Genomic DNA, 10,512 nt, shown 5'->3' on the forward strand with positions numbered 1-10,512 from the left:
AAAAAACGGATTGAAAGATGTACTTAATCAATCAAAATAGAGTTTTGGGCCACCCATCAATTAAAAACCCATTTCAGAGAGAGTGAGAGAGAGAAGCGGAGAAAAGGTATGCTTCGGAAAACCCTATCATCGATCGCTTAATCTGATTCAAATCACTATCAATTAGTTTTGATTTCTCTTATTGTCTTGGGGGATTTGGTTCTCTACCAAATGAATGAATTGGAAGATGAAATCGTGTATTCAATTTCGATGATTTGGGTCTGATTTCTGTCATGTTCACTTGTGTTCATCTTTCTTGAGAAACCCCTCAAGATTTTAGATCTAATCAAGTCCTTTATTTGGTGAGTCATTAAATTGCTTACTGGGTACTTTATGCAAATCACTGATTTTAGCATAAGGCGGAGTTAAGGGTTTAGGATAGAATCCACTGTTGCTGTTATGATTAAAGATTGGTTTTGATTTCGATAGTGTAGGTGATTGCAATGTCTCTCCTAAGTAAAGCTGGGAGTCTTCTTAGGCAGACTGCAAACAGGCAGTCCATCCATCACTCGATACGATGCCCATCGTCCATGGGAACCCAACAAGCCTTGAGAGGTCTAATTCTTTTCAGAATTCCCAAATAGTTCCTTGTTTGTGGGGCAATTTTGTGCTGACAAGGTTTGAATTTTGTAATGCAGGTCCGACAGATCAACAAAGTGTGAGGACAGCATGCACAAAATCTGGTGAAGTTGATGGTATTTACTAATCTTGGTTCTGTTGTTCTAGAGAAAATAAGACTTGGAGAAAACGAAATTATAGCTTTTGCAGGACTGATAGTTAAAATCACACTCTTCTTTATGAATCAAACGTGAAACGGAATATTTTTGATATGATTGCAAATGATTTTGACTTGGTAGAGAGTGGTGGGTTGTTTTTGTTTTTGAAGACCTGTGTCTTTCCTATTTGCATTTGCTGATTTCTCCTTATTCCAGTTTATTTTGCTAGAAACATTGGGGCTTTTATGCTACATTAGTGCTGATTGACATGATATTTTTAGGAAAAACCTTCATGGACAGTGATAGCAGAAGATCTACAGGACTTGGATTCACTACTTCTGGTGCCATCTTGCACATGGAGGTGCAGGTAATTGTTGATATTTTAGTCTCCTTACTTTCACTTGATTGAATCAGTTGTAGTGGCTACCGGAAATTTATCACGTGTGTTGCAACTGATCTTCTGGGAATTATGATATAGTAATAAAGTGGGGTAGATGGAAATATTTTTATTGGATTCCTGGCCAGAACCTCTTGTTTTCTGCTGAACAGTTTGCCTTTGTATTCAGTCATATTTCTAAAACGGTGCGGATTTTTGTCCGTTCGCCCCCGTACGGCGCCGGTGAGGGCGCGCCTCCAACCCAGCCGACTCCAGTAGCTTCCCCGACCACTTTCCATCCCCGGTGAGTTTGCCGAATTCCAGTTTTCCGGTCAAATTGACTTTGTTTGAAGTTTTGGGTGATCTGGCCGGAAAACTGGAATTCGGCGGACTCGCCGGGGATGGAAAGTGGTCGGGGAAACTGCTGGAGTCCGCTGTGGTGGAGGCGCGCCCTCGCGAGGCGCCGTACGGTGGCGAACGGACGAAAATCCGCACCGTAAAACGGTGCAGACGTCTGTAGCAGAGACGGACTATATATATATATAATATCTGGGTAGTACTTAGTAAGTTATCAGTTTTAGTTGCATACTAAATTCAAATTATTTTTTTCTTTTTTAAGATGTAGAGTATGGCAATTCTGTTGTTTTACATTTATTTGTTGACATAAGGTATCTGCTTTTGTGTAATCATTACCTAATAGTCGTGTTCTAATTCTTAAAAATTCGTTTCCAAAATCTTATAGGATCTCCATAGTAGGTTGATCAGATGTGAACACAAGGTTGTAGGGTTGGCTATCAACGATATTATTGGTCAGAGAAGAAGCTTTTCCAGTGGAGCTACTGGAAACGCTGGGGGTGGTAACAAGCCACAAATCAATTCGGCACGTCCAAAACATGACAGAACTGCAGCAAGTTACCTACCAAATCTATCTGTGTTCTCTCACATAACTTCAGGGATCGAAGGGATCATGGCGGATTATGTTCACCAAAAAATGACCAAAGAATTTTTCTCTTTATGTTTCAGCTTGTTCTTTTTGATCATCATGAAAGATCTTTTCTTGTTTCTCGTTTTTCCTTAGATTTAGTAATGCTAGCAGTTCTGAAAATGCTAGCAGGGAAGGTTTTCAGCAATAGGAGCAATAATGGTGCTGCACGGTGTTGGCAGTAGAACATCAATGTAGGGAAGTAGCAGTAATAGCTACGTTTTTCTGCAATGTTACAATTGTATTATGTACTTTTTCTCCATTTGGGTTGATGGCCCCCTCCCTGGATCCTGAGAACCATTTGTTTTCATATTTGTTGGATTTGGCTCTGTGAACTGTGGCACTTCCTTTTTTGGTTCCTTTTCTAATGGTACAGAGATTTGGAAATGAAATTTTGGGAGGTATCTGTGAAGTAGATAGCTAAAGAACACTTTGCCCAGACTTGATTACTCTGTTGTCCCTCAACCTCGCTTCCGCTTTTCTCTAGTAACCATTTTCAGCATGTTAAATGTTCCAATAATGAGGCAAGTTCATAATATTAGGGGAAGCACAGACCCAAGTGTGCTAAAATAGGTGAGCGTACTTCGTTCTAGGTGCCGCTAGTAAGCTTAAGCTGGATTATCTGGGATGTAAATGTTTTGGCGTTAGGCCGTGAGGTATCTATCTCCCATTTAGCCGTCGGTCATGGTCCTCATGGAGCATCATCCTCAACTGTTGCAGATCCCACTTCTGGTAAGCTTCAACACCTCATAACCACCGCAATGAAGTAGGAAACAAAGTCGGGTGTCCAGTTGGTGTAGCCTCCCCAACCAGTTTTATGTACTTGTGCCAAGTTAACCTACTCGAACATGGTCAATATGAAAACTGTAAAAGAGCCAGAAAGAGTTCTGAAAACAAACCTCCCAGGCTCGCCAGTAGCTGCCAATTCTTTTGCTGCCTCTACATACATTATCCAGTTTCTGCTGACAGGAACGCATTGCCGCCCCACCCACCCTAGTTGGTGCCTCCAATCTAATCCCCCACGACGGTAATGATACAATTCATCTAGTTAAGACCCATACCGAAATGTCTGGTTCAGCTTAAACTTAACTTAGTGCGAATCTGGTTCAGCTTCACCTTCAACATAATGAAAAATGGATATATGCGCACACTATCTTCAATAGTGCCTTACTTAAGGAAAATGCCCAAATACCTGGAGTTAAATATGGGCGATCTTCGCATGCTCTTTTTATCAATTCGTTGTGGAGTTAATGAGTTCTATCTGGGTTGCACTAGACGTAGCTTAAGGCCAAATATCAAAACTTTTGTAGTGACCTTTCCTGATCTAGGATCTTAACACAGAGGGATCGAATTGTAAGTCACATATATACAAGAGAGCATAAACAACCTAGATAAGTTCAAATAGCAAAACAACACACCTTACAACTAGAGAGCCCCCGTAGCATCATTTTGAACTCTTTATTATGGGAATTCAGTAAATTCGAAGGGGTGTGTTACAAATTATGTAATGTCAAAATGGGGTGCAGTGGGTTTTGTGTAGCGTGCTATTCACTTGTTCATACCGGTGCAAATAGCATATGCTGATGTCCAACAACATTAGCAAATAGTTAGTAAGTACTTCAATAACTTCATCCTAGCAAAATTAGGGAGAAAGACGAGGAAAACGAGCACTATGGGAACAAAGAAAGAGCAATAAGAGGGAGGTAGAATGTTCCTCAGCAAGCAAGAGTCACAAAGAGAGAAAGTATATAGAAAGTTACATAGATGTTGTCTGAAACACCAAATTGAAAAGGACTGAAGATAACATGCATGTGCTAATTCTTTCCAAGTCCATGTAATCACTTAAGGTCGAGATCGATCTCTATGATTTCATGTTCATTGTTAGTTTGTTACTTTGATAGGTCAAACTCTATATCAAGTTAAGTAATTAAGTAATTGTGTTCAACATCAGTTCCGTCGGTTCTTTGAACTTATTTCAATAATTTATAATTATCACCTAAATATTTAGAAATTATGATATATTGTATATGTTGATGAATCTAACATGTATAATTTTTAAAAAACATTGTTTTGAACTTGGAATAGTTATCTACTCAACCACATCTTAATTATGAAAATATCAAGATTAGTCGATGCAGCTCTCCGACGAACTTGCCATGGTCCATGGACTCCATTCAATTGTATTGCAATCAACGTGGTTATCCAAAAGCATACTTAAGGGGATCCAGGTACCAGCAACTTTTGTTGGTCTCCATGACCAACCAATCAACTCTCTCTCTCTCTCTCTCTCTCTCTCTCTCTCTCTCTCTCTCTCTCTCTCTCTCTTCTCTCTCTCTCTCTCTTGATTGGATGGTCATGGAGACCAACAAAGATTGCTGGTTGGCAAATCCGGATCCCACTTAAACTATATGATCGATCAACACTTTTCCTATAGTATAATGACTATATATGCCACCTAATATCAAATACTTGTTAAGATAATAATTGGAGATTAACAACTTCGAAGATGCTTTTGGTTGTTGGCATGAATTGGACTCGCCGGACCTACATCCCGCCATTATTTTTGTTCATTGCCGGACCCCTAAGCCATTTTTAAATTTCATAAAGCAACCCAATTGGCTGTAACCTAATGCAAGTCATTTTCATCCATGTCTCAGACCCTGTTTGATACCGAAATTAAGTACGTGTGTTCAACGTCAGGTCTTTGAACTTATTTCGACAATTTATAATTATCACCTAAATGTTTATAGAAATTACGACATATTGTATATGTGGTGAATCTAACATATATAAATTGCATTGTTTTGAACTTGGAATAGTTATCTAGTGAACCACATCTTAATTCTGAAAACATCAAAAAGATTAGTCCATGCAGCTCTCCGACGAACTTGCCACGCTCTATTCAATTGTATTGCAATCAACGTGGTTATCTAAAAGCACACTTAAACTATATGATCGATCAACACTTTTCCTATAGTATAATGACTATAAATGCCACCTAGCTAATATCAAATATTTGTTAAGTTAATAATTGGAGATTAACAACTTCGAAGATGCTTTCGGTTGTTGGCATGAATAATCCTCTTCTCAGAAAAATGCATTATATTGGACTCGCCGGACCTACATCCCACCATTATTTTTGTTCATCGCCGGACCCCTATACCATTTTTAAATTTCATAAAGCATCCCAATTGGCCGTAACTGATGCAAGTCATTTTCATCCATGTCTCAAACCCTGTTTGATACTGAAATGGATAAGATCACAAGAATGCCATATTCCTTCCAAAACCCTAGTTTCTTTGCCTTAATAAGCAGAGGAGATATTTTCATATTTCCTTGTGGGTTCACTTAGCTAGATATAATCAAACTTCAATTACACAGAGAGAGAGAGAAAGAGAGAGATCGAAGGGAGGCAAATGCCCCCTCAAACCTCCAAAAGCCAGATTAAGCTCGTACTCGCTCGCTTCAAACTTCATCAATTCCGACCTACGTATTTCGGTCACGATAAACTCTAAATACGTGTAATCACTCGCAAATCACGTGTTGATTAAGGTAAGGTATCGACTAATCTTGACCGGTTTAAGTATTATACATGTTTTTATTTGGATGTATAAATACACGTTCGTTCCCATGGGATGTGGAGAACAGAAATCGAAGAAGATTATATCATAAAAGTGAAAAAGTGTATTGCAGCCATGGTGCTTCAGAGGTTGGAAATGTGTGTGGAGCTGATAAAGCTGGCCATAGAGTTCGTCATCGTTGTTGCAGAAGCAGTAGAGGTAGTTCTTCAGCAGAGCTTCCCTCCGAATCTTACGACTACTTCAGCTTATACCAGCACTCATCTTCCTTTTGTTGGCTTTCTTCCTTGAAATTAAATTCTTTGTATATAGCTAGAGATCAGATTAGCTAGCGGTCGATCATGAGTTTGTATCTGCAATATTATGCAGTCCCAGTTAATCTCCAATGTAAATTAAGCTTCAGGTTCGGTCAATTTCTACTCAGTTTTGCTTATTAGTTCCTTTTGGCCAGAAGAGATTTGTAGATTAATGTTGAGATGTTATTAGCTCAATCTACTGGCACCATCGATGCTTGGAGCTGATTTGATTTATTCTTTCATTTCTACCATAAAAAAGAAACCAAGTGTTATTTTTTTGCTTCTGTTTTTGTTTTGTATTGTGGTAGATAGAGAAAATGGGTATTAAAGCGAGTAATATACATATCTAATTCCACATCTCTGTGAAAATTAATCTGGATTTTGGTTTGGTTTCCCAACTTACCTATACTAGTTCCGGCCAACGCCAGCAGCCTCTGCAGGCCTCTGGTATGGTACATTGACACTATTTAGACAAAATAGCTAGTATGGTAGTCATCATGATACTTGCTCGTAGTAGCTTGGTTGGTCCAAAACACTGAATGAATCATCAAAACAAATGAGTTGCATTGTTCATGTAAAATTATTGGATCGGATATGGTTTCCAGGAAATTAAAAATAAGAAAGTGCTAGCTAGTTGGCGAATATTTTTTAGGTGGATGGATAAGGGAAGAACATAGTGGGGTATTTAGTTATGGCGCTTGGATCGTATATGTAATGATGAAGTTCATAGCTTTGCGAAAAATGCAAGCTTAAATTGACCGGTGAAAGCAGCGGAAGGAATTGCCAATGCATACGATAAAGGTGGAGGCCTGTTTCTGGAATTGAATCCTTGGATGCTTCTGAATTATTGATATTGGACAATCCTATACAGGACAAGCACAGGTTTCAACTACAGTCCGAGAAATCAATGGCTGCTTCTGAATTATTGACATCTCACTTCTCAATTATTTGTTGCATTTCACCTAAAGATTGAAAATATCCAAACCTTTGTCCTTTTTGTATGGTCGATAATATTATTTATTTACCCAAGGCCGGTCTTGAGATTTTCGGGACTCTTGACGAAAACGAAAATGGAGCTCTCAGCCTCTCACCTTTAAATATATTTTTAATGCATTATAGTCGCATCGTTACAATTCATATTATATAGATTAATACGTGAGTGAGTCGACATTGTTCTGTAACTTTCGAAGATGGTAACAACACTTTATGGGGTCATGTCTCATGTGATTTATTCATTAGTGATGTTGAAGACAACCTCCATCACATATAGTAAAGAGAAAAGAAGACTTTAGTGGCCAGCGGGGAACAAAAGATATGGCTACCAATGCACTAATCCACCACTCTAACGTTCAAGAAAGTAACGCAACTATGCAACCCTTTTTGCAACATACTTTGTTATTCTACTGTGCAACCTTGTTGTTGAACTCGCATTGGAACCCATATTCCATGACTTTTATGTTAGAATGGACTTAGCATTATAAGTCTTAAGGTATAACAACTTCTATAGAATAACAGAATGAACATTGTGAGATTATTAATTGCATTATCATGATATGTTTATCTAAATGAAATGGTTAGATAAACAATGAAATACATTTGAATTATCTTGTATAACAAGATAATAGAGATAGGCTAATATTATGGTATTTGTGTGGAACTCAAACTTTTTGATGGTTAAGAGTTTGAGCTATCCAAAATGCAGTATAAAAGGGGTCCCTGTGCACACTCTAACATACGCCAAAAACTTGTCTCTCTCCATCAGAGCTTTGGTACTTGAGTGCTGCGTAGAAGATCTCTTTTGGAAGCTCCTACTCACCTCTCTTCATCCCGATGGCTGCCCTCAACATTAAGCAAGGTACTACTTTTGTTCCTTGTGTATATATCAGTACATGTACATATATGTTGCTATATGTCTGATGCCATGATCTAATGCATGTTTCTGTGATTTTGTTTATATACATGTGTTTATGATAAGTGTTTTGTCTTTGTGGTTTTAGTCTAAGATGTGGTATCAGAGCCACCAAAATACTTTCATAAACCATTTTACATGATCAAAAATTTCTTACAGAATTTTCTTTCATAAATTTTTTCCGCAAATTTATTGAAGAACAAATTATAAAATAAACAAAATTAGGGGTTGGTTTGACCGTAAGCATATCTCAAACCCTTAAGCATGTATTAGTATGTGTTTGACCCATTGGCATATTTGACCCAAAAGCATGTTTGACCCACTAGCATGTATTGATTGTATTCTACCCGTTTTAGAGAAAACACGTGGGTCTCTTCTTTTAACCCGATTTTGTGACCCGTTTGAAACAAAACCAAAAACTCCACCGTTTTGACATAACGAACAACTCTGGGAAAACTGATTTGGGAGAAAGGATTTTCTGGGTTTTTTGATCGCATGCAAACTATGGATTCAAGGTATCTTGTTTAATTCAATTGCTGTTTTGATCCGAATTGATGAACAAGAATCGATCTTTGTATTAGATTAACTCTGTTTTGCAGCGCTGGGAGCATCCGGGTATGTTTTGATATGAAATTTTGGGTTTTTTGCTGCATTCCGTTTTCTGATTCAAGAACCCTAGTTGCTCTCCTGGGGGGTACTTAAGCTTTAGGATAGATGCCCAGATGAAACTTATGTGATAGATTTAGGTGTTGGAAAACCATGAATGATGATTCTGAATTGAGTGACATGCTTGTATTCTGTGTGTACTGCTATGCTCTTATAGAATTGTCTGTGATATGCCTATATCTATTATATGATGTGTGATAACATGTGTTTGCTTATGTGATTCTTGGACATGAATTGACTGAATTACAAAATCTCCCCTGGTTTGAAAAAGTTTGTGTCTAAAGATAACATAAGTAAAGGCTGAGTTTTCTTATAAAGTGAAAATTTTATGGATATGAAAACGAAGGTAATCAGTCACTGTTTTTAGGATCAAATTGAGTGTTTTAAACTTCATAATGCACACAGCATAGTTGGTTAAGATGTTCTTTTGGTCACAAAGATACTAAAACAGGAACTTGCATAAAACTGTTTAGAATTGCTTTCGTATCATCAACAGATGGCTTTAAACAAGGTAATTTTAAGCAAATTTTGTGGTTTTGTATATCATGTGTTGAAGTATATAAGGATGTATAGTTAGACATTTTCTTTTTGCCATACAGGTACTGACTTGTCTAATTATAAAACGTGCTTTAACATATGATAGAACACTAAAAGAAACTAAGGAATAACTAGTACTTTGCCATACAGGTAGTCAATGTTATTTCAAAGGAAGTATGCATAAGGAAAATGTCATTTACATTGACATACATTCTACATTTTGTATGATTGAATGTGTGTAAAGTATTGTTTGTTGATATGAATTGGAAGATGTGTTTTGTGATTCTGATTGGTTTTACAAAACTTATGTATTATATACAGTGATTAAACTGAAACTCAAATTTTTTTATTTTATTTTATATTTCAGTGCTTAACATGGGGACTGTAGTCCAACTGAATGGGAGTAATTTCAAAAAGTGGAGAGGGGACATAGAACTCTCTTTTCTGAATCAAGGAATTGACTGGATTTTCACCACTCCTGAGCCTATGCTAGTTGAGGATCCCACTGATGAACAATCCGAGAGTCAGAGAAAATGGGCTAGGGCTAACAAGCAATGCATCCTGACCATTAAGAAAACATTGTCTGATACTGTGAGGGGGGCTATCCCTGACATGGCTAATGTTGTAGATTACCTGTAGTGTATCACTGATAAGTTTCAGACCAATGCTAAGATAGAGTCCAGTATGTTGATGGACAAGCTACACACTACCAAGTTCAACCTGAACATGAGCATGAGGGAGCATATCCTTCAGATGATTAGCATCTTAGCCCAGCTTAGTGACCTTGGTATGCCTTTGGATGATGGTTATATGGTGTATCAAGTGCTTAACTCTCTGCCAGCTCAGTTTGACGGTCTTTCCCTAGCCTATCATACCCAAACTGATAAGTGGACCTTAGATCAGTTGATAGCAGTCTGTGTGCATGAGCACGAGAGGCTTAAGAAGACTAAGCCTACTGTTGTGAATCTGGTCACAAAACCTCAGTGGAAGAATAAGAAAGCTGGGGGTCAGTATAAGCCTAACCTGCATAAGAAACCAGAGAACATGAAGGCGAAAGGGAATGCTGAGAATAAGAATTTTCAGTGTTATTTTTGTAAGCGGCCTGGTCATCTGAAGAGGGACTGTAATGTGTTTAAGAATTGAGGGCCAAGCAAGGTAATAAGTTAGCTTTCTCTATTGAAGTTAATTTAGTTGATGTTAGACCTAGTTCTTGGTGTATCGACACAGGCTCACCTATACATGTTTGTAACTCTTTACAGGGGTTCCAAAGCAGCAGGGGCAGGGAGCCAAGAAGAAGTGAGCTTAAGATCCATGTGGGGAATGGCATGAGAGTGGCTGTCAAGGACATAGGGACAGTCAAGTTAGAAGTTAGGCCTGGATTTTTTGTAGTCTTGAATAATGTTTATTACATTC

General features: G+C 38.0%; 1 protein-coding gene across 3 annotated transcripts; it reads left to right on the top strand.

Moving 5' to 3' along the window:
- The first annotated feature begins 51 nt into the window (after nucleotides 1-51).
- Nucleotides 52-2,519, top strand: LOC101313081. 3 transcript variants are annotated; one of them, XM_004290302.1, is made up of 5 exons: nucleotides 52-106; nucleotides 474-594; nucleotides 678-734; nucleotides 1,037-1,122; nucleotides 1,874-2,519. In XM_004290302.1, the coding sequence occupies exons 2-5, from the start codon at nucleotides 483-485 to the stop codon at nucleotides 2,207-2,209; spliced, it is 591 nt and encodes a 196-aa protein (XP_004290350.1). In that variant the 5' UTR covers nucleotides 52-106; nucleotides 474-482; the 3' UTR covers nucleotides 2,210-2,519. The 3 variants fall into 3 exon arrangements, with proteins under 3 accessions (XP_004290350.1, XP_004290349.1, XP_004290351.1); XM_004290303.1 differs by lacking the exon at nucleotides 52-106 and adding an exon at nucleotides 148-341; XM_004290301.1 differs by having other exon boundaries at nucleotides 80-106; nucleotides 469-734.
- Nucleotides 2,520-10,512: the final 7,993 nt, after the last annotated feature.

The sequence above is a fragment of the Fragaria vesca genome, linkage group LG2, assembly GCF_000184155.1.
Source record: "Fragaria vesca subsp. vesca linkage group LG2, FraVesHawaii_1.0, whole genome shotgun sequence".
Classification (NCBI taxonomy): Eukaryota; Viridiplantae; Streptophyta; class Magnoliopsida; order Rosales; family Rosaceae; genus Fragaria; species Fragaria vesca.

Excerpts from the sequence above, each read along its gene's own strand:
- LOC101313081 (XM_004290301.1), top strand. The coding sequence starts at position 557 with ATGCCCATCGTCCATGGGAACCCAACAAGCCTTGAGAGGTCTAATTCT. Across the intron at positions 735-1,036 it reads AAAATCTGGTGAAGTTGATG|GAAAAACCTTCATGGACAGT; the intron begins GTATTTACTAAT and ends TGATATTTTTAG. Across the intron at positions 1,123-1,873 it reads TCTTGCACATGGAGGTGCAG|GATCTCCATAGTAGGTTGAT; the intron begins GTAATTGTTGAT and ends AAAATCTTATAG.